The sequence below is a fragment of the Trichosurus vulpecula genome, chromosome 7, assembly GCF_011100635.1.
Source record: "Trichosurus vulpecula isolate mTriVul1 chromosome 7, mTriVul1.pri, whole genome shotgun sequence".
NCBI classification, from domain to species: Eukaryota; Metazoa; Chordata; class Mammalia; order Diprotodontia; family Phalangeridae; genus Trichosurus; species Trichosurus vulpecula.
Window position 1 is genome coordinate 240034625 of NC_050579.1, and position 23670 is coordinate 240058294.

General features: G+C 50.6%; 2 protein-coding genes across 2 annotated transcripts; one reads left to right on the forward strand and one right to left on the reverse strand.

Moving 5' to 3' along the window:
- The first annotated feature begins 4367 nt into the window (after window positions 1-4367).
- Window positions 4368-12585, forward strand: TCTE1 (t-complex-associated-testis-expressed 1). Its single transcript, XM_036768347.1, has 4 exons — window positions 4368-4524; window positions 8503-9071; window positions 11491-11940; window positions 12379-12585. Exons 1-4 carry the CDS (start codon window positions 4368-4370, stop codon window positions 12583-12585), a joined length of 1383 nt encoding a protein of 460 aa, XP_036624242.1.
- Window positions 12586-16921: 4336 nt separating this feature from the next.
- On the reverse strand, window positions 16922-23108 carry TMEM151B (transmembrane protein 151B). The gene is made up of 3 exons (XM_036766117.1): window positions 22992-23108; window positions 19461-19901; window positions 16922-18049 (listed from the first exon to the last, which is right to left on the reverse strand). Exons 1-3 carry the CDS (start codon window positions 23106-23108, stop codon window positions 16922-16924), a joined length of 1686 nt encoding a protein of 561 aa, XP_036622012.1.
- Between the last annotated feature and the right edge of the window lie 562 nt (window positions 23109-23670).

Below are 23670 nucleotides of genomic sequence, written 5' to 3' on the forward strand. Positions count from 1 at the left end.
CACTCTCCACTCCACGCTCTTTCTGCAACTCTGTCATCTCTGAGTTCTTACTTCTCCTTGGGCTGGATTCTGAATTCTCAGTCCTCAATGGCTACCTTCTGGGTGTATATACTCTTTTTAGGGCCTGAGGGCTTCATGCCTAATCAGCAAAAGGGTGTGGGCCTGAGGATTAGCATCAATTTAGCAAAAGGAAGTAGGAAAGATCTTTAATCACTGATTGGCATCACAGAGATGTAGACATGCCTCTAATCAGGCCACTCTTAACTGGTCCCACCTGAGACCTATTGAATGGGCAGGGGAAAGATCTTTAATCACATTATCACCACAGGCCTGACCTCAAGGGGTGGTAACCATGTGAACAGAGAGAAGGGGATGGTCCCCTCCCATCTTTCCAATGTTCTAATACATTACTCCCCTCCACAACCATATTAGCCTACCTCCTATTCCTCACGTAAGATATTACATCTCTCATCTTCATACCTTTGCACTGGCTATCCTCTATATCTAGAAGGTTCTCCTTCCTCATCTCTGCCTCTTAGAACCCCAGTTTGTCAGCAGTTATATAAAGGACATCTGTCCATCTAATGCAGGTCATTGAAAATCAGGATCATCAGCCAAACTAGGACATCTGGTCACCCACATGAGTGAATAACTGCCTACCGTAGTCAATAGATACAAACATGGAACCTTGGAGTTGCTGGGCTGGCATAGATACCTCCCTAAATGGAGGTATCCCTTGGTCCCCCCAAATAGAAAGGTATACTCCCTAGAGGAGATTCCAGACAGAGCTACATTAGCAGGAGAGGTTAAGTTTGGATAACCTCCACTTAGCTATCCCCTAGAAGGCTTTCATGTACTGAGAAGGAGTTTGGACCTCAGAGGAGGATTCCAGGCTGGAACAGAATCACCTTCTGCCAATGGGAAGGGGACTCAGAGCCAGGCACTGATGAGTAACCTAATCTGCTCTCTGACTCTCCCCTCTCCTTTGGGACCACACCCTCCTTCATGAGCCCTTGACCCAAGTCTGAATAGGTACCATAGAAGCCTGAAGGCTAGGAGAGCACCCACGCCAGGGACTCCAGGCTTGACCTGAAAATCTCCACCTTCCTCAAAGACCTCTTCACTCTTTAAAGGACCTATCCTCCCTCAGAGGCACCACCCTCCCTCAGAGGCCCTATTCCTCTTCAAAGACCCTAACCCCGTCATCCCTCAATAGACCCCCTTTGTAGACTTCCTACCTCCATAAACTCTATCCCTCTTCACAGAACCCACCCTTCCTCAGAGGCCCCATCCTCCTTCAATAGATCACCTTGCCTCATAGACCCCATCCCATCATACACCCCATCTTTCTTCATAAAACCATCCTCTTTTACAGATCCAACCCTCCTCACAAACCCCATCCTCTCTGAATAGATCCCCTTCATAGACTACATCCCTCTGCGTATACCCCAACCCTCCTCACAAACCCCATCCTCTCTGAATAGATCCCCTTCATAGACTACATCCCTCTGCATATACCCCAACCCTCCTCCCAAACCCCATCCTCTCTCAACAGACCCCCTTGCTTCCTAGACCTCAGCTCTTCATAAACCCCATCCCTCTCCACAGAATCCATCCCACCCTCAAACTCCATCCCTTCTCAGAGACATCCTCTTCCTTCAGAAGGCCCAGTCCCCATTTACAGTTCCCATTCACTCATATGATCTCATTCTCCTCACACAGACCCAATCTATCCCCACCCCCACCCCACTACATCCCCACAATCCTGTCATTCAAATTGTCTAGGCTGGTTAGTTAAATGTGTTGTATTCTAATTTGCATGAATCTGAATTTCACTTCCACTCTGAGCATCCAAATGCAAAAATCCCAACCCTAACTCCTCCCCCTTCCTCCTCCTCTTACACAATAGACCTTCTGCCTCACAGATAATTCCTCGTATGGATCTTCAGTACCAGCTTTCCCTCCAGTCTCCTCAGGGCCAATCCCTTTCCTCAGGTGTTTGAGGGGCTGCCTAGCAGGGCCACAGAGGAAGGGACCTGTGCTGCAGCCAGCACTGAGTGGCTGACTGGGGCTAGACAGGGGGGCAGAACCATCTGCTGTGCTCTCTCTGCCAGGGAACACAGTGGCTTGGTTCAAAGGAGCCCTCCCCGCTGTGTAGGAAGCCAAGGAGCAGATTCAAAAGGAGTCCAGGCAAGCTGCTGGAGACTCAGGGAGGAGGGCACAGGGATCCTAACTACTCCAGCCTCTGTCCCAGCTCCAGCCCTTGCCTCTGGGATAGGGATCCCCACAAGCAAGGCTGGAAAGGTGTCAGTGTGTGGGCAAGGGAGGATACCCTTATGTCACAATCACATCCCCCAAAATTCAGACCCAAATTTACTTCTATTTTCACTGCCAATGCATGCCTTCTGTTGTCTGGAATACTGAGAGTCTGTAGGGAAAGAAAAGGAAACCAGGGGCCTCCTTTCCTGCCATCCCCCCTCCCCCACCTCCTTCCCACCCCTTCTCTCCTCTGACCCATTCTCAAGGAGAACTCTAGCTCAGGACCCAAGCATGAGCAAGCAAGGGGTCAGTGAGACAAAGATGATCCTCCCTTACTCTTCCTACTCCCTTTTCCTCTCCCCCAAGCCAGAAAGCTGAGCTTAGAATGTCAGCTCATTGTGAATAGGAATCATTTCATTCTTTATACCCAAATCCCCGGCATCTAGATCAGTGTCTGGCACATAGTAGGTGTTAAATAAATACTCGCTGGTTAATTGAATGATTGGGGGTCTATCAGAGTCAGAGTCTATCTCTAGAAGTATGAGATTGAAGAAAGTAAAGGCCTTGGACCATAGCCCATCAAGGAAATGAAGAGAAAAGGGTTCTGCAGGCCTGACTTAGGCAGCTTCCCTGGCCTGAGCCTGGCCTCTGGACTCTGGAGCAGGGACTCTGACCATCCAACCAGAGCATGGGCCTGGCTCTGTTCCAGCCCATAAAGCCAAGCCCATGCTAATAGGGAGGAGCCAGGCCCAATTTAGGGGAAAGAGGATGTAGGAGGGAGAACCTTCTCTACTGTCCTAAGGGGCTTGGACAGAGGGGTGGGAGACGAGGGACAGGAGATTTCTGTATCTTTGCATATAGAAAGACTATAGATCCACTTGCCTTCATAGTCACAGCTATGCTCCCATGTATGCCCACATTTGCTATGAAGCAAGGGGGTCTGTTGAAGGAGGGTGGGGCCTCTGAGGAAGGGTAGGTTCTGTGAAGAGGGATAGAGATTATGAAGGAAGGAGGTCTATTGAGAGATGATGGGGTTTATGATGATGGTTAGGGTCTATGAAGAGGGATAGGTCCTCTGAAGGATGGTAGTGTCTCTGAGAGAGGATAGATCCTTTAAGGAGCGAAGAGGTGATCGAATGAGATGCACTCATAAGGGAATTGGATTTTCTTCCAAAGACTATTCTGCAGTGGATCTCAACTCAACTGTTTGAGACTTTCCCACCCAGCAGTGCCCAATCCTGTCGCCTCTTCCCATCCCCATTAGCCACGCACACCCCCTCCCCAACATCTGCTTCAATCAAGCAAGCGAGCTACTGTCAAGTAAACTAAACTCATGACTAAAGGAATCCTCTCTTAAACCGTAAAGTTTAAGTCACATTTAAGTGTTATCCTTTGGTGATACAGCCCCCATTTACCTAAGAGTATAGAAATTCCCTTCTTTAATGCTAAGGTGAAAGACAGCATTGCACAGTGAAGAATCAGTCGTCTTTAGAGTCTGGAAGACAGATTCAACTCTGCTCTGACCCATACTATATGACCCTGGGCAAGCTATTTAGTCTCTTAGTAGCCCCAGGCCACTCTCTCAAACTGTAAAGTGCAGAGAAGGAATCAGTCTGCCTTGGTAGGGGAAGTTCCTCAGCCCAGCTTCCTGCCCTGGTGAAATCATAGACTGAGCCCAAAACGTTAAGATCCACAAACTCCCACCACCCCCCCCCCCTTCCCTTGATGTACTCTGGTCCCATAGTCTTTCCTCTGATGTTCCGCTGTTTCCCTCTGTTTCCTTCAGCTCTTTTCCCTCTCACCTTGGTGCCCACTCTTCTCTCTCTCATTCTTCCTGTATCCTGGACTAACCTAAAGAAGACTCAAGGATGGCTGCTAAGCTCTGTGCTTCAGTGCCTCATTGGCCACAACCCAGCTTGATCTCCATCTCCATCATTACCATCCAGCATTTTATGGGTACCTCCAATGTGCCAGTTACTGACACTAACAATGTCTCTTGCCCTAGACCTCGGCAGCCATTCGTTTCCGGCTCTTTCTGCTTAAGGAGTCTCCTGATACAAAACCACTGAACTCTTTGTGTCACAACCCCAGCCTCCTCCCAGGTAACCATGGCAATCCCTCCACCATCAAAGATTTCAACAACGAACCCAGCCCTCAACACACGGAGGATGCGTCGCATCATTGCAGAGGACCCAGAATGGTCCCTGACCACCATACCCATGCTCAGCGAACTCTGTTTGCGGCATATGGTCGCCAACTTTGAAAGTAAGTAAGTCCCATCTATCCCTACTTACCCCAGGGAGGCTGCCCTCGAGGCAGCTGGGAGAAGGAGGCCAAGAGGATCTGTGGCAATGGTCAATGTCCCTGGATATTGTGCCATGGCCTCCTGGGGATGTGCCCTATCAGGTTAGGGAAGGATAGGTTCTGAACGAGGGCATTCAGACTGTTTCCTTAGCTTTCCACTCATGGTGCTGGGACTTTCCCTGCCTCTCAGCTTCCTCCAGACCCAGCATCTTCATCCTCAGCAATCCTCACTTCATAACAGCCCCCATTCCCTAACCATCAGGACTGAAATTAGATGAAACTTCTTTTAGTAGATCTGTGGAGGGCTCAGAAGAAATTTTTGGTCACTCTGGAAAGTTTTCCAGTCCCAGGAAAAGCTAAACTGGCTTCAGATAACTCACAGTGTAATGGGAGAGACAGAGTCCCTACCTTTAGAGGAGTTTCAGTTGGCAAAGAGAACTAGGCTCTGTCTACAAGGCACTCCCAGTCTGATGGGATGAATGCTGTCTCTGCCTTCAAGAAGCTCTCGAGTTCATGGAAAGGACAAAATCACTTCCATCTGGGGGCTCCTGGTGTCATGAGGAAAAACAGGAAAAACACAGGAGTCCTTGCAAGCCAATATAGTTAATGGGAAAAAGTTAATAAAACATATAGCAGAGTAAATGCATAAACACCCTCTACTCTAGTCAAGCCAATATACTCTGTGGGCCTGGAACACATCTTAATTGTTACCTTCTGTAACAACAGTGCTACTTAGTGCTACTGTGGCTGGGTAAGGCCAGTAACAGCAGCACACAGGAGGGCTGCCAGCACAGCTTCTTCGATCTGCTTTTCTAAGGAAAGCAATTTAAAGGGGCCTTAAAAGCTCACTTTAATCAAACATACATATAACCTTCACTTAGTTCAGGGGAAAAAGTCAGCACCCTGAACTTCAGAGCATATACAAACAGAAATTACAAATGGAGAAAATATAAACAGCAAAATAACATAAATCAGCAGACAGGCTTCCTAGCTGTCCAAAGATATACAAACATAGTTACCAGAGAGAGAAGCACCAATCTCTGGGTTTTCAAAGCCGGGGGCTCCTTAATGGCTACCCACAGGCTCCACACAACACTCTTCCAATGTGTGAGCCCCAAACAAAATGCTAACCTCTTGAGGGTTTCACACCTCTTATGACCTAATTAGCAAAATAGTGTGGGCCTTCCTGCAAACAAAGTCAAGACTCAATCAAAAGCACTTGATTGCCTTAGTGCCGAGAAGCACTCCAAAACAAAAGACAACAAAAAGTCCCACTTTGCTCGCCTTTACACCTTCACAGCCCTTCCTGCTTGCCTATAATGCCCTCCTTTGGGCTCTTAACCAACCCCGTGCCATATCTGCCCTAAATTTGAATTTCAAAGGAGGAGCTGGCACAAGAAATATTATTGGACAAGGGGAATGGTCTATGTTGGGAAGAAGGAAAAAATTTTGACAGAGAGCAAAGGATGAGTTAGTTGGGGGCTATCTAATGAGAGGTACTCATAAGTGAACTGAGGGTACGCTGCTTTTAACTTCCACTATCCCTCTGACCCTAGACCAGTCACTTAACCTCCCTTAGCTTCAATTTCCTTATTTGTAAAACGAGGGGGACTAGACTAGATGGCTTCTAAGGTCTTTTGTACCACATCCAGTTCTACATCTGGGAACCCATGGTCATATGACCTGCCTGCCATTTGTCATACAATGGAAAGGGCACTGGATTGGAAGTTGAAGAACTTGAGTTCAAATCCTGCCCCCATCACTCGGTTTCCTCAAATGTAAAGTGAAGGGGATTGGGTTAGATGACTTCTGAAGTCCCTTCTTGATCTAGATATATGATCCCAGGATTTCTATTCTCCTTGAGGGCAGTAACTATTCTGACAGGCCCAGGTCAGAAAAAGAGAGCAGGGTAAAGCTTCCACGAAGACCAGTATCAAGTTTGTGCCTCTTCGTAGCTACCCCACTTCCAGTCTGGTCCACTTAGAGAGACTCTGGGTCAAAACAAAACAGTTCAAAGCAAGCTTGCTTCTTCCTGGAGGCCTTCCCTGATTAACTATACCCCACTCTGGTGATATCTTCACTAATCCTCCTTGATAGAAGACTTTTAGGTGAACTGGAATAAATTAATAAGAAATACAGTCATGCCATTTACACTGGGTATATTTCTTCCAGACTCCTGATTTCCAGTGGCCTGTTGTCATATTTTTGAATTTATGTTACTTTTCCACCCATGAATAAATAAGTCCTAGAAGAAAAGGAGGGGGAAAGTATGCTCAGATTTGGGTTAGTGTGTCTGGTACAGAAAGTAAGAAGGCAAGAGGAAGACAAAGAGTAATAGGAGATTAAAAAGTGAGGTATGGGGGGCAGCTAGGGGGCACAGTGAGTAGAGCACTGGCCCTGGAGTCAGGAGGACCTGAGTTCAAATCTGGCCTCAGACACTTGACACTTACTAGCTGTGTGACCTTGGGCAAGTCACTTAACCCCAATTGCCTTGCTTTCCCCCCTCCAAAAACAAAAACAAAATTGAGGTATGGGCAGAATTTCTAGCTTGAGGTTGTTCAAGCATTAATTAAAGATATCAGTATCCTGAGAGAGAGAGAGAGAGACTTTAGTCTTTTAGATTAGGGAGGAATCTAGGAGTTTTCCAAATTGGAGACATCCAGATGCAGAGATCTGAAGCAGCATCCGGCAATGGACAGAATGCTGGGCTTAGAGTCAGGAAGATCTAAGTTCTGTTATGACCTTGGACATGTGCTAACCGTGAGCCTGGACAGTTTGATTGGCCTTGGTTTACCTCCAGCTCCTCATTTGTAAAATAGAGATAAGGATAGCACCTAATGGGTCAGCTAGGTGGCACAGTGAGTAGAGCACCAGCCCTGGAGTCAGCAGGACCTGAGTTCAGATCCAGACAGCTGTGTGACCTTGGGCAAGTCACTTAACCCCATTTGCCCTGCCTTCCTCCTTCCAAAAAAAATTTTTTTTAAAATAGCACCTAACTCACAGGGTTGTTGTGAGGATCAAGTGAGATATTTGTAAAAGCGTTTAAAATGGTGGCTGGCACATAGTAGGTGCTTTATTTCCTCTGTTCTCTTCTCAGCCAATCACCTATGATCCAGTCAAACTGACTTATTTGCTGTGTCCCATACAAGATGCTGCATTTTGCGCAGACTTTCCCTCCACGCCTAGAATGTTTTCCTCTTAGAATGTCTAGCTCCCTTCAAGGCTCAGCCCAAGAGGCCTTTCCAGATTCCCCCAGTGACATCAGAGTACAGACTGAGGTATATATTTTTGGGACATGACCAATTTGGAGATTTGTTTTGCTTGACTATGCCTATATGTTACAGGGGTTTTGTTTTTCTCTCTTCAGTGGAATGGGGAAGGACGTGGGAGTGAGAGAAGTGGAATTTTTGTTCATTAAAAAAATAAAATTTAATTTAAAAATAATTATTTTGCTTGGCAGATAAAATAGAAGCAGATTTATTTTTTTTAAATCAGATTTTCCCCAATTGCTAGTGCCCCGTGCCAACCACTTTGTTTTTATTCTATAGATACATTTTCTTATCTGTGAACATCTAAGAACATAAGTTCTTTGAAGGCAGAAACACTCACTTCTATGGCGTCCCCACAGCCTATAAGAATAGGTAACATTTATATTTATAAGGCTGGCAAATTGCCTCATGTTATTATTATTCTAACATATAGTAGGTGCTATGATTATCCCCACTTTACAGATGAGGAAACTGAGGCAGACAGAAGTTAAGTGACTGCCGGGGGTTAAGTTTGAACTCAGCTCTTCCTGAGTCCAATATCTTCTACCTCCGTCTGGCGCCACCCTATCCCCCCACACCGTGCCTCTAGTGGGAGCTTAATAAATGCCTGTTGACCCATTGACTACAAATAGGATGGCCTTTGGTTCCACTCTGCCTTTCCTCCCCATAGGCAATCCTATACTCACCCAGCTCAATCCAGTCCAGCAGCGGAGGGTGCTGGACCACCTCTCCACTGACCTGCCCCTGAAGGTGGTCGCCAACCTGATTACTGACGAGAACTACTGGCGCCGCCGCTGCAACCAGCGCTGGGCGGTGGGACATGTGGAGAAGTACGGGAACAACTGGAAACGAATGTTCTTCGAGAGGTATCTTGAGGACCTCTTGAAACTCTTCATCCCGGGGACCACAGACCCCAACGTGATTCTGGGGATATTGCCTCTGTGCCAGGATTACGTGGTCAGGCTCCGCGTGGACCAGTTCCTGCCCCCTGTGAAGCTGGAACAGCCAATCCAGGAGATGGACCAGTCCGACTCAGCCAGCGAGACGGAGCTGGACGACCTCAACATGGACCACTATCAGCTGGGCGACCTGGTGGCTGGGCTGCCGCGGCTGGAAGAGCTGGATCTGGTGTTTGGAGTCAAGGACTGTGGCATGAACTTTGAGTGGAACCTCTTCCTCTTCACCACCCGAGACTGCCTCTCCCTGGCTTCCACTATCAAGGCTTGTCACACGCTCAAGGTGGTGAAACCCCATTCCTTTCTCCTTTTTTTTCACAGAACCCCAGAATGTCAGGGCTCAATAGGCCATGGGCACAAAGGAGTGAAAAGAATGGTGGATTTAGAATCAGAAGACCTGGGTTTGAATCCAGGCTCAGCCATTAAGTATCCTGGGACTGGAGACAAATTATCTCACCTCTCCTGGCCTCAGTTTCTTCATCTATAAAATGGAAGGGTCTCTTCTGGCTCTAAATCCATGGGCTTATGCCTGTGACTTCAGAGTTCTTCCATAACAACCCTTGATGTATGAGGAGAAGTGACTCGACTCCAAGTTGGATTATACTGTTTATTACTGTTATTATTATGAATTATTCTCTTCCTTTCTCCTCTTTTCCTTATTCAACCACAAAGCTTCCTATTCCTCCTTTGCCCCATCTTTCTATGTTTCTATTGAGATGCAGCAGATTGTAGGGGATAGAGTACTGGACTGGGAGTCAGGAAGACCTGAGTTCAAATTTTACCTCAGATAATCTCTAGCTGTGTGACTCCAGGCAAGTCACTTAATCTCTCTGAACCTCAGTGATCTCGTCTGTAAAATAAAGAGTTCAGGGTAGAGGGCCTCTAAGAGCCCTTCCAGCTCAGATTCTTCCTTACCGTCTGTGCACAAGTCGCCTTGCTGGCTGGAGCAGGATGCCCAAGGCATCAGCCTCTCTCAGACTCAGTTTCCTTATCTGCCTAACTCATAGGATTGTTGTAAGAGTCAAATACAGTACACGTAAGGCCCTTTGCAAAACCCAGTGTGTATGTATGTGAATGCATGCATGTATGCATGCATGTATGTGCGCACACACGTATGTATGTATGTATGTATGTATGTATGTATGTATGTATATAGACCAATGGATGCTAGCTACCGTTACTGTAAACCTATGGTCCTATGATCTACTTCTCCTCCTTCCTGCTGTCTCCTTTTCTCTTTTTTTCTCTCCCCTATTGGCCTGTCTTTTCCCTCCTATTTCTTCCTCGTTTCCTATTCCCTTCTCTTTCCTTCCTCTTATCACCTTCTCCTGACTTTTTCCCATGGTCTACTACACACACATGCACATGCACACCTGTGTACTACCACATACACACACGCAAAGTGCACACATACATAGTACACACAATATACACCCTCACATGTATGCACATGCATGCACAATACACACATACCCCTGCCCGTGCATGCACATACACACATATACACGTGCACACACAGATCAAGAGAGAGAAAACTTCCCCCTTCCAAAGTTGGCCTTAGTATGTAAACACTTCAAGAACCTCGATCTTGTCTCGGTGTTGCTATTCCTCCCACCAGTTCAGACTTCATCCCCATTACAACTTAAGAGATGTTCTTCCACAGTAAGTGTGTTCAAAAACAAAAATTCATGAGCTTCTTCCAACATAGAGAGGCCACTCCTGAAACAGAAGACATACAACCCAGCACTAGACCCATCACTCAAAGCCTTTTCCCCACGGTAAGACCTCCCAGCATTTCCCCAATATCCCACAACTAGAAGGGAACCTGGATGCCAGCTGAGACATCTCACCCCCTCATTTTGCAGAAGCCAGGAAGGGAAGATAGCTTAGCCAAGTTTGTACAGGGAGTAAAGCATAGGAGGCAGAATCTGAATTCAGGTCCTCTGCTCTGAGAACCAGGGCCGTTCCCACAGGACCACTCTGCCTTCCCTTACATAGCCTTCTGGACCTTAGGGTCCTCTCCACACCACAGTGAGGTCTCAGGAGAGAATCATGGTCCTTACCTTTAATAATAATAGCTGATGTTTATTTCTTCAGAGTACTTTTCAAACATTATCTCATTGGAGTCTCATGACAAACTTGTGAGTAGGCACCATAGGCTATCACCCTCATTTGATAGCTGAGGAAACAGAGTAAGAGAGGTTGAGACTTACTCATGGTCACAGAATTAGTAAGTGCCCGAGGTGGGATTTGAACCCGAGTCTTCCCATCAGCAAATCCAACACTCTATCCACCAAGAATACTTCCCTTTAGCACGCTAGGGAAATATTTTTTGGAGGGGGCAATCAGGGTTAAGTGATTTGCCCAGGATCACGCAGCTAGTAAGTGTATGAGGTTGGATTTGAACTCAGGTCCTCCTCACTCCAGGGCCAGCATTCTATTCACTGTGTCACTTAGCTCTCTATAATTTAGGGAAATCCTAACTAGTTCGGTCCCTCACCTATCCCCCATCCTGTACCGCCATCCTCTTCAGGATGGAGGTGCCTTCTGCCTGCAGAGCCCAATTTCAGGAAGTCAGATTATGAGACAGAATTGCGAGACTCAAATCACTGCTTCTCTCCCTGCCCCCATTTCCTCCAAAAAAGAACAGATAGGACAAGTTCCCACCCAGTTACTTCCAGGAAACTCTTCTGCTCCCTCAGGTCTTCAAACTGACTCGAAGCAAGGTGGATGATGAGAAGGCTCGTGTCCTGATTCGAAGCCTCCTGGACCACCCAGCCCTGGTGGAGCTAGACCTGTCACATAATAATATTGGGGACCGAGGTGTGCGGGCTGCGGCCAAGCTGATCAACCATAGCCACCTGCAAATCCTCAACCTGGCCAACAACAAAATCAGAGCTTTAGGGGCCCAGGCACTGGCTCATGCTCTGTCTTACAACACCACTCTCCTCTCCCTCAACCTTCGCCTCAACTGCATCGAGGATGAGGGCGGGCAGGCCCTGGCCCATGCCCTACAGAACAACTCGACCCTCACCAACCTGCACCTGGGGGGCAACGAGCTCTCTGAGCCCACAGCCACTCTGTTCTCCCAGATGCTGTCTGTCAATACCACCCTGACCTGTATCAATCTCTCCTGCAACCACATTGGTCTGGTGAGTCATCAAGGAGGTCTCTAGGAAGGGATGGTGAGGCGGCAGCTGGGCAAAGGCTCAGTGGTGAGAGAGTACAGCATCGCTCAGGGCTATAGATGCCTTGAATTTGATGCCAACCTGAATAGACCAAACCAACATGATATAGCAAGGGTGGCAGAGGAGGGGAATGATTGGAGACAGAGAGGAGGGCTAGAGGACACTTTGTGTAGATTCACAGTATCATAGACTCATGAAATTTAGATTGGAAGAGTCTTCAGATATTATGGATGCCAAATCCCTCATTCTACAGGAAAAAAATGCATCCAAAGGGGAAGTGTCTTGCCCAAAGTCTCACATTATCCCCTCTTAGAAGATGGGCACCCCCAAGAACAATGCCTCTCTAATGCATCCTTCCCCCACCCCCTTCCCATCTTCTCTTCCTCACACCCCATGGCACAGGATGGTGGGAAGCAGCTCTTGGAAGGCATGTCTGACAACAAGACCCTGATGGAGTTTGACCTGAGGATGTCTGAGATTGGCCAGGAGAGTGAATACCTCATAGGTGTGGCCCTCAATGCCAACCGAGAGGCTGCCCGTCTTCGGATCTTGCAGCCTACCTGTTGTCATGTAACAGTTAGCCGTATCATCAATAATGCTGCAGGTTGAGGGAAGGGTGGCCGACATCTGAGACATCCACCTGCTGCTCAACCCCTCCCTCCCCCACTCACTGACCCCCCCACCCCCTTGCCCACTGACCAGCTTCATCCCTAAACTAACTTTCTAATAAAGCCCCCATCCTCCTGCTCCCATCTTCAGCTCCCACTACCCCCCCTCCAGGCCAGCGTGTTTTGTGGGGGTGGGGTGGGAGGAGAGGATGGTTAGAAGAGGAAGAGGCTTGGTAGAGGAAAGAGAAAGGGAAAAATCTGGTAAGGAATGAGGGAAGGGGGCTGGGATTAAGGACTTGTATTGGAGCAAGGAGGTGCCCAGTTCTACCAAGGGACAGGAAAGCTGGGGGTACTGGGAAGAAGTAAAGTTTTTACAAGCCTAGGGTGGTTAGAGAACTCTGGAGGGGAGTTGGAGAATTCAGGAAACATCTATAGGCTATAAATACCTGCCTCATCTGGGCCCCCACTCCTGTCAGCTGCCCTCTAGCCACCTCCCTTTCCTTGTCCCTCTGCCTCCCTTATCTCTGATGAGCCCTGATTCCTTACCTTGTTCCCCATAGGAGGCATTGATAAACATGTCTTCCAACCTACATACATACAACCACAGAGTTGGCTCCTTTGGGACCTGGTGCTTGGCTGCCATCTGCCATCCCTACCACAGCCAAGGCCACCTTCCTCTCTTCAGCTCTGTCCTTGTCCTGAGTCATTCCCCTGCCTAAGCCACTTCTCATAGACAGTAGGGAAGCAGAGCTAGTTGAGGGTAGGGGGAACTATCTCTGGGTGATAAATTTATGGAGGAAGGGATAGTATGGATCAAACCACAATCCCTATCCTTCTCCCACTACACACACACACACACACACACACACACACCACCTTCTGAAAGGGGGTACCCCTGAATGCAGAGCAGGGTTTAGAAGGGAGAAAATCTCTGGGTAGAGAGGCTTAAGTGGCATCCCCTAAATCTAGACCAAGGTCTCACTTTGCTACCAGCTGCATATCAAAAAAGGCTGTAAATAGGATATATGGCACAGGGCAGGGATTTGAGGAGGAAGGAAGGAGGTACCAAGCTGTTGAGGGAAGTCAGTGAGTCATCTGAAAACTTTATTTTTCCACGTTTGGTTTGTACAATCTTTTCACTTGGAGATCCTTAACAGAAAGGCCACAGCGTGATGCACCCAATGGACAGACCACTGTCCTACCCCCCTCTCGAAACCCCTAGCCTTCATCCCCACTACACCAAGTTTTACAGATGTTCCCCAAAGCATGTGGTTAGTAAATGCCTGCATCCCACTACCTCCATCTTCCCAGGGTTTCCACCACCCTGACTACCTACTCTAGGGTGTGGGGAGGGCTAGGAAATGGACAAGCTCTCCCCTTCCTGACTCTCCTGGTGTTTGTCAAAGAAACTAATGGAGAAATGACAATCCTCCCATCCTGTTACCCTTTCCCCCAGTCCTAGAAGCCCAGAGAAGGGGTGAGCTCCCTCCTTGGACAGAAAGCCACAGACAGAGATGTGTCAGTCAGGCAAATTCCTAGGGCAGGGCGTTTGGGGAGAGGGAGGGCCAAAGCTGCCTGCCATCCAGCCGATGCCTAGCAGAGCACCAGTGGGGAATGTGCATGGGTGAGTCCCGCAGCTTGTCGGTGCCCGGCCCATCTGTGTGCCTGTGCCACTGTGAGTTGGATTCCATCTCTGTGCAAGAGTGTGAATGTGTGGGTGTGCGTGTGTGTGCGCTGCCAGCAGACTTCCTCATCAGAGGAATGAGAACATTCAGTGTAAGGTTTAATTTTAGAGATTAATTAATTTCACTGGTTTGAATTTCTCCTGCCAATCAGTAGAATCACCAAGCAAGAACCAAAGGATTCGTGTCTCTAAGTCTGTCTTTGTGTGTGTATGTGTCTATATGTGACACCCAAGGCAGGGATGGTGAGTACAGGCAAGGAATGAGGGGTCCAAATCCTGATCCCCTGACCCCTTTACGTGGCTCGTGTCCAGACAAATGGCATTCTGCATTTCCGCCACAACCACTCAGGCCCTTTCTGAGGGGAATGGGCCGTAATGGTTTTCCTTCTTTCTGAAGAAACAAGATGTTTTACAAGTTGACAGTAGGAGGAGCAACATGGAAGAGCATGGGGCTGGCCATGAATCGGGAGGGGGATCTCCAGCCTCACTACCTAGACCTGACAGATACCTTTTAGGTGGAGTGAAGAGATGGCTTAGACCAGTCCACAGACAGAAAGGGGAGAGGGGGTACAGACTCAGGAAGCCAGCCAGTTGAGTGTGAGTTGTACAATAGGGGGCGAGATGGGGAGAAGAGTTTCCATAGGAACCTAGTGGACATTCTGGTATCAACTTCCCACAGCCTTCCTCACCTAGCTAGCTCAGCCCACCAAGCACACACACAGGCACACATACACCAAGCTAATCAGAGCCAGGCCCTAACACCTTGAAAAACAGCTCAGAAGCAGTGCCTCCTAAGTCTATTCTTCCCCAAACCCCCAGTGAGGAGGGATGTGGGGACAGAGATGGTGTTGCATAGGTGGAGGCCACAATGAGGGGGCACTGGCATTGCTGGGCCCAAGGTGGGGGGAGGGGATGTTACCTCTAGGTGTCCTCTGAGGGAGATGGGAGAAAGCAAGGGAAAATTCTAGATCAAGACCTACAGTAACTCATCTCTGGACTGCTTTTGCCTTTCTGCACTAATTCAGCAGAGGTGAGCTTGAGCTAGGGACAAACAGTTGGGAGGAGAGGGTAGCACACAAACATGCAGGCTGAAACAACCAGGGAGAGAGAGGAAGTGCTGGGGCCCTTTTGTACCAAAGGACCAGGTTAGTGAATAGAGCTTAGGAGCAGCGGGAATGAAAGGCTGCTAAGCCACAGACAGCAAGAGAATAAAGTGGGGGCAGGGCTTGTTCCTGCCTCCCTTTAGGGAACCTAGGATACACAGCAGTGACCCCAAGCTCATGTGGCTAGGGCTGCTGGGGGTTGGAGTATAAATACATCCCTAAAAGCCCCAAAACATTGGAATCCAGAATTTCTCCAATTTAGTCTTAGGACAAAGCTGTCACTCAGGGCACTGGGAAAGGGGGCACAAAGGGAAGCCCTCTCTCCCCCTCTCAATTCTGGTCAGGTTCTCTCCAAATTACACTCCTCTTCTCTCCTGGTTACTCTCCCCCGGCCCCCATCCAGTCCTCTCAGCCCAGGTCACTTTGTTCTGTCCTCCTTCCTGGCCAGCATCCTGTGTTTCATCTCACCCACTCAGCCTCCCCTCTAGAGAAGGCACACGACCCCCGGCCTAGGTGGAGAAACTGAGACCCAAGTGAATTTAGGAAAGGAATTCACTTATCCTCTCTTCCTACTATGCAATCTCCGCAACACGAGAAAGAGAGCCGAAGGCAGGTAATGTCTTTGTGAAAAGAGTCATCCCTCTGGAAGCCTGGACTCCTGGGACCAGAAAGATAAACAGGAAGCTTAAAGGTCTAGAGAAGCAGAAAAGAGACTGGCCTGGGAGGGCGGGGACAGAGGCCAGAGAGGGAAGGATCTCCGGATTTTTCACGGAATTGAAGTGGGAATGTTCAGTGCTGAGCTCATCCAGACACCCACTTAAGTTAAGGGGTTGACGGTTAACTCAGGAATCTTTCCCTTCCACCATGTCCCGACACAAAGCGGGTGAAGTGACGGAAGACGGGAAGCCCTTTCCTTCAGGCTTCCCCCAGTATCTTTTCTCCACCCAAGATCTTTCTCTCCCCAGCTCTATAAGGAGGGCCTGCCTCTTCCTTGGTGTGGGCTGATAAAGGCGGGGTGGGGGTGGGGGTGGGGATGCAGAAGAGGGAGTTAACAGGACCCCATGTAACAGTCGGAAGATCTTGTAAAAAGCTGGGTCCCAAGCCGGGTTAGGTGAGGCTGCGTCCCTTTATGCCCTTAGGAACACAGGATTTGGCAAGGGGAGGAGAAGGGATCGCTTTGGCCTTGATGGTTCCAAATCCCTCAAATCTCTTTCTCTGAAAATTCTGGGCCAGTCTCCCACTCCCCCACGCATACATACGTACATGCATACATACATACACACACACGTGCACACACCATCCCTACTCTTTTTGTATAAGAAGAGAGCCAAGGTCTCAGTCCGTGCTGATCTGTCCAATCCCCCTCAAAGCGTGCCCCTGCTGTTTGTGGTCACTCGGACATCCGTGGCTCCCCCGGTTGGGGACAGGGGACGGGATAAAGTTTGGCGTGGAGCAGGTCGGTGGTGGGAAAACCCCCTAGTCCCCCTCAATCCTTGCGACACCTCCCCCTCTGCCGCCCACCCCTTCTCGACAGATGGGGGAGGGAAGGGTCACAGTGAGGTCTCCACACAGGAGCCGTGGCGGTGCAATGGCCGGTGGCTGTGGCCTAAGCACCCCTCCTGCCGGTGTACTATGAGCACGGGAAAGTAGAGCGCGTCGTGGTAGGGTGGAGGGGGTCCCCCCTCTTCATCTTCATCGTCCTCATCGTCGTCGTCGCCGCCCATGCTGGCCTGGCTGGACAGGCGCGTCTGCTCCGTGGGGCAGCTGGCGTCGTTAACGCTCCCGCTCCGGCTCCTCCACAGGCAGCTGCGGCGGGAGCCGTAGAGGCGGCCCAGGGAGAAACGACTCCCGCCACAGCCTCCGCTGCCCCCTGGACCCCCGGCCCCAGCCACGCCCCGGGGACTGGCGCAGATGCTGAGCGCACTGCGAGAGAAGATGGACGAGCTGCTGACTGCGCGCTGGCAATGCTCGCAGCTGCGGCGGTAAGGGGCTGCCCCGGCTGCCCCCGAGCCGCCCACGCCACCGTAGCGGCAAGAGGGCGCGTAGCCCCCGCCGGGCCCCCCGCTGCAGCGAGCTCCCAGCCCGGCCAGGTCCATCAGCACGGCCTCAGAATAACTGGGCACCAGCTGCTGGTTGGAGCGGATGTGCCACTCCAGCTCCGTGCTGTCCACCGTGTTGACCCGGGGCAGGCGATGGGTGAGCGGGGGCAGGGACTCGTCACCGCTTGGGGTGGAGCCGCCGCCGCCCTCCAGCCCAAAGAGCTTCTCTACGTGGTAATGGGCGTATGCCGTGCGGTACTCGCTCAGCACCCGCAGAGGCCAGGACAGCGTGAGCAGGGCGGCTGCCCAGAAGGCCGACTGGCAGGCGTACCAAGGCGGGCGCGTCGGGTCGGGGAAGGCCACCATGTACTCGCGGAAGTCCACGTTCTTCAGGTGCATACCCTCCCGCGCTTCCATGTAGTCGTCCAGCCCCTCGTTTTCTGCAAAGAAGCGTGCGCGCTGGCACAGGTACGCATTCTCTGCTTCCACGCTGGCGAAGCTGAAGCACTTGGTGAAGCGCAATCGCGTGGCTGGCGCGCCCTCCAGCCCCACCAGTGCCTTGGACACGTCGCGGACACCACAGCGCGCGTAGTCAAATTCAGCTTCGGCCACATGGGTGTTCACACGCTCGTGGTAGACCTGAAGCCACGGGACGGGGTGGGGTGGGGTGGGGAAGGTAGAAGGGGAAAAGATTGAAGTGGGGCTCAGAAGTTAGAGGCTCTATTCTCCTTCCTGCATAAGTCACTTGCCCTATCTGGCCTTAGGATCCTTACAGGTAAAACAAGGAGGTTAGAAGAGATGGTCCCTGAGACCCCTCCCAGCTGAGATAGTCTATAATCTTGATCTCCTTCGCTCCATCCTGCATCCAAACTGAAGCCTATATGTCTCCGTCATTTCCCTATCCAACTCCAAGGACCTTCAGTGGAGGGGTCCCTAACAATGCTGTCCTTATGAAACTCTAGAACTCGCCAACCCGGCAGTCAAGGGCTGTCCAGCAGCCTCCCGCCCTATCTTAGCCTTCCCATCACACCCACAATATTCAAGAGCTCTCCAGTGAGATCAAACTAATTTGCTTCCTGTCCCTGCACTCGTGACATAACTGTTCCCCATCCTTAACCCTGCCCTTCGATGACCTCTCCACTGCTTTCCTCCAGCCTGCACCAAATCTGTCCCAGAAAGACTTTCCTGACTAAACCAGATACATTCTGGTCTCTACACAGGGAATTCCTTCGGAGTTTAACGCACCAAAGTTTGCAAGTATTTCCTTGGTTCCCTGCCTTTTAAGGATGGATACGTTTTGGGGTTTTTTGTGGGGGTGTTCTCTCTGCAACTAAATAGTGAGCTCTGGGGAGTTGGGGCGAGTGGTTGTGTCTCGTCTTTCAAATCAGAAGATCCCTGACTGTGTGCACAGCCCCCACCCCACCCCCACCCCCGCATGAGAACAGGAGCATCTGAATTGTAGGGACTGTCTCCTCCCATTAGACTGAGTACTTTCTAATGTCTCACCATCAGATTAGGGCTCCTCAAAGGGCAATGACTCACTATCCAAAAAGGAACTCTCAGAAGGCAGTAAGTCTTTCCCCCACCAGACTGGGAATGTAAGCTCACTGAGGGAAGGAACTGTCATTTTTTTTTTATCTGCAGTACCTAGAAGGGAATCTAGCACACTGTAGTTCCCTAAAAAATGATGCTTGAACTTGAACTTCTGAGTTTCCACAGGATAGGATCTATCTTCTCCCTAAGATTGGCAGCCTTAGGAGGTTAGGGACTCCCTCATCCGACTACAAAGTCTACCCAGGACAACAGTGGTGTCTTCTTTTTTGTAACCTCCAAGATGTCCTAGTAGGGGAAAGTCCTCAGGGGAAGGTCTGATAGGGCATGCACTGTCACCACATCCAGTGGGCACTCCTCCCAGGATCTCTCTCCTCCCATCACCTTCCTCTTCTGCATTCCTCCTCTCCCCACCGAAATAGTGACCTTTCACTTCCTCACGTTGTATCAGCTTCCTCCCGAGTCCCTTTAGGCCCATGGCCCTGACCCGATCCCTTACCTGCGTGGTAGTATAGGCGTCCCCATTTCGGTAACGAGTGACCTGTCGGGTGCGGCGGACATAGTGGTAGCTGATGGCCTTCCACCAGATGCATGGCGTAGCCTGCTGCATGCGACCCACTCGCTCCCGCACACTGCCCACGTCCACGCGGTACTGCAGCTCGTGGCGGGCCTGACAGTGCCAGCATTCCACGAGGTAGACAGCATAGAGCATGAGCAGGAAGGCCAGAGGGATGTAGACGTAGCCATTGGAGCAGGGACTGTCGTGGTACATGAGGCTGTTGCCCTGGTAGGCGCTGCTGAAGGTGAGACGAGTCACCGTAGTGACATGGCACCAGGCCACGGCCCCCAAGCAGCCGTACATGAGCAGCGACAGCAACAGGCACTTCCAGTGCGACTCACGGCAGAGGGACTTGGTGAAGGAGGGCTGCACTGGGCGCTGCTGCTCAGTGGGGAAGAAGAGGAAAGGGAGGGATGGAAGAACACAGAACCAACCCCAAAACAACAACAAGGCAGAAGACAGAAACCAAGAGAAGAGGAAAAAACAGATACCCCTCCCCCCAAAACATAAAGACATAGAGGCAGAAAAGGAAATATAGAGAAGAGAGAAACAGCAACAGTAAAGAACGCAAGCAATTCAGAAAGGGAGAAGAGTCCAGGGAAAGAGAGAGATACAGACACAAGGAAAGATACAGAAATGGAAAGGGAGAGATGGAAATAGTGAGAAGCAGAGAGAAACAGACCAAGAAGCCAGAAACAAAGTTACGTACAGAGAAAGAAAGCCAAGAAATATCAGCAAAAAGAAATATACACAAAAAACAGGCAGGAGGAGAGAGATAGAATAGCACAGAGAGACAATGGCCAAGAAAAGGGAGGGGGTAGACAAAGAAGATGAAATGGGAGAGGCAAGAGAAAGAGGGAAAAAAACAGGAGAGAAATAATTAGCAATGCCTTCCTTAGTGTTCTCCTCACTCCAAGATGGGCACCATGCCCATGCCCTTCCAAGTGCCCCAGACTGGAGGAGAAGGAAGAGGAATGGAAAAGGGAAAATCCTACTACTCTGTTTTATACACACACACACACACACACACACACACACACACACAGCAAATGGTCCAGCCCTGTTCTAGGTATATATCTTTCTAAGTGGGCTTCTCCCACCCACCCCCAAATTCTCAGCTTATATAGTTGAGTCCTGAGCACCAGGGAGCAGAGAAGGGGCCACTTAGTGAAGCTATACTCTATACTAGTAGGTGATGAAAATAGTAGGTGATAGTAAAAATTTCTCTTTCAAACCCTATTTTCTCTCCTAGGCCCCTATGTTTCAGCCTTCTCCTCCCCTCCCCCATATACTTTTACCAATACTGTCTCCTAATGTAGAGCAAGAGAAAGCTTGGGGATCTAAGGCAAGTGAGAGCCCCAGGGAAGAACACAGATGAGGGAGTGGAATTGGAGCCCAGAAAACTAGGGAACCCAAAGAGAGCACTGGGAAGGAGCCAGAGAGGTGGCCAGTGTAGGTGGGACATTCCTTTTCCAGGTGTTTGTTCTGTTCTCCATTTGTCCTCCTTGTACTTGTGCTGTGCCCTATGCCTAGAATGGACCAGCCTACCCTTCTGCTTTGAAATTCCTCCCTTAAAGGCCCAAGTCCAGTACTAGCCCCTCCACTAACAGTTCTCTCTACATATCCCCCAATACCCCTCTTCTTCAAGGTTGGAAATGTTCTCTCAGACTTTCTCATCAAAACCCATCTGGACCTGTCCTTTTTATTAACCACATTTTTGCCTTGAATTATGCTTAGTTGTGCACACATCCTTTCCCATCTATTAGAATGCAGACTCCTTAAGGGCAGGAACTGGTATTTCATCTTTGCATGCCCAGTACCTAGCAGAGTGAAGGTACAAAGCTGTAGATGCTTAGAAAACATTTGCTGAATTGAATAAAGGAAAGATTTTTGCCTCTTTTGCATTACCATGTAGGAGAGTGTTTGCTTAAACTAAGGTTCATCTTGTGCTTAGGGTCTCCCATCTTTCATTATTAGGTAGTTCTTCCTGATATCTCATCTTTATTCTTATTTCTGCTGGGATTCTCCCTCCCTCATTTGGCTTCCTAGCATGATCCCAAAGTTCTAGCTAATGGAGGAGAGAGAAGGAGAGGAGGGAGTTTAGAGAAGGTCAGAACAAGAAGGGGCATTCTAGGGAAAATAGAAAGGAAGAGCCAAAGAGAGCATGAAAAGGGAAAAGGATTCAGAAAGGGTGGGATAAATTTAGGTAAAATCTGGAATAAGGAAGAGCTCGTGCCTGAAATTAGAGAAGAGATCCGGACATGGGAGAAGTATGAGTGAGCATGTGTGCGTAACCATGTGTGTCTGTATGAATGCATGCATGTACATGTATGCTTCTGGGACCATATATTCTCAGAGGGTTGGATGCATTGTTTTGTGCCTGAGTGCATAATTATATTGGTAAGTGTGTCTGAACGGTTGTGTACAAATCTATGCATGTGTGTCCATCATTGTATGTATATGCAAGGATTAACATGCTTGTGTCTGAGAGGGTGGGGGCTGTTGTGGGTGTGTCTGTTTCTGCCTGTGTTTTGTCTCATCAAGCTAGTGATCTGGATTAGACATTGGAAAGGGACATTTCTTGACCCCCTCATCTCCCTTGACCCCAATCGTAATTTTGGGGTTTATTCCTTCCGGCACCCCCAGTGGCCTGGCCTAAAACTCTCATAGACACAATATTGAGGTTTGGGGAGAAGCTCTCTGTTTGTCCCCAGGGCAATGGGAACATTGGGAAGAAGGGCTGCCTGCTCCCTCATATACAATTCTAACTACCCCTTCGTGAGATCGGGAGGAAATCTTCGGTCTTCATCTTTTAGGTCCCCTTCCCTCCGAAGCACTGTCCAGGATAACCTGTTACCTAACCGAGTTCCCCAGTACATGACTCCTTCTCCACTACATACCCTTAGAATCTTTCTTCCACTGCCATGGACCCTCTGCCCCTAGCCTCCCTTGATGGAACCATCAACTCCAGATCACCCACCTGTCCCCCACCCAAAACACACACACTTTCCATTCTCAGTTCTCCAGCCCCACCAGAGAAGCCCCGCCCAGTTGCCCCTCCCCCTCCCCCACCCCAGGACCCCCAGAGCCCCGCCCCTTGCCTCTGCCCCTTTTTCAATACCACGGACAGCTCTGGGGGGGGGGAGGGGAAGGGGGGTGCCGATGTGCAGGGCTGCGGCTGCAGCCGGCCGGGCTGAGGGGTGGTGGGGGGGGGGGGCGGAGAGGGCCGCGCTGCGGCGGAACGGGCAGGGGGGCCGTATTCAGGGTCAGGTCAGATCCTAGCAGACCGCGTCAAAGTCCTGGGAAAGAAGGGGGACGGGGGGGAGCAGTGGTATTCTGGACCACGGCTGAACTCTATAGGGAGCGGGAGGGCTTGGGGTGGGAGAGATGGAGAGGGACTTGGACATGGTCCCTCAGAGGATGCGAAAGGAGGTGTGCTGGGGAAGCAGGGAGCACGGGGATGGTCCTCACCTCCTCTCGGGCGGTGCCCTCCGCCGCCGCCGCCGCCTCCTCCAGGGGCCCGGGGCCGCCACCGCCGCAGCCGCCGCCGCTGCCGCTCTCTCCTGCAGCCGAGCCGGGGGGAGACATGGCGCAGGGTGGGGGGCGCGGAGCACGGAGCCTCCCTGGGGGCCACCGGGGGCCGGGGGCATCCTGTGCTGGCCTGGAGGTAGGGGGAAGGGGGGCGGGAGGGGGCGGGGCCCTGGCTGCTCCCCACCCCCCCACGGGGGGTGGAGAGGGAGCCGGTGGAGGGCTCTGGGGTTGGAGAGGCCGGGTTGGGGAGGGAAAGGCACTGGGGGATGTGGGGTGGGACGGAGGGTAAGGGCTGCGGGGGGGGCCGGGCCGGGGCGGAGGGGCCGGGACCGGGGGCAAGTGTCACCTTGAGGCCCTCCCGGCGCCGCTCCGCCTCCCTCCAGCTCCCGCCGCCGCCTTTTGTCTGAGCCGGGAGCCCGAGCCAGTGCGCCCCCCCTCTTCCTCCCAGCGCAGCTGAGCCCCGCCTCCGCCCCCCCAACTCCGCCTCCCCCAAAGTCCCACCTAATAATTACCCCTAGTATAGAGGAGATGCGACAGAGGGGGATCCCAAACCCCCATTCTCCGACGCACCAGGCAACCCTGCCCACAGTCCCTCCTTTCTGTGGTCCCCTTCTCCCAG

What these genes read in the sequence shown, in the direction of transcription:
- TMEM151B (XM_036766117.1), bottom strand. Translation starts at nt 23,108, where the DNA reads ATGTCTCCCCCCGGCTCGGCTGCAGGAGAGAGCGGCAGCGGCGGCGGC. An exon ending in AGGGCACCGCCCGAGAGGAG is followed by an intron (nt 19,902 to 22,991) that starts GTGAGGACCATC and finishes CCCACTGAGCAG; the next exon opens with CAGCGCCCAGTGCAGCCCTC. An exon ending in ACGCCTATACTACCACGCAG is followed by an intron (nt 18,050 to 19,460) that starts GTAAGGGATCGG and finishes CCGTGGCTTCAG; the next exon opens with GTCTACCACGAGCGTGTGAA.
- TCTE1 (XM_036768347.1), top strand. Translation starts at nt 4,368, where the DNA reads ATGGCAATCCCTCCACCATCAAAGATTTCAACAACGAACCCAGCCCTC. An exon ending in AGGCTTGTCACACGCTCAAG is followed by an intron (nt 9,072 to 11,490) that starts GTGGTGAAACCC and finishes CTGCTCCCTCAG; the next exon opens with GTCTTCAAACTGACTCGAAG. An exon ending in CCTGCAACCACATTGGTCTG is followed by an intron (nt 11,941 to 12,378) that starts GTGAGTCATCAA and finishes CCCATGGCACAG; the next exon opens with GATGGTGGGAAGCAGCTCTT.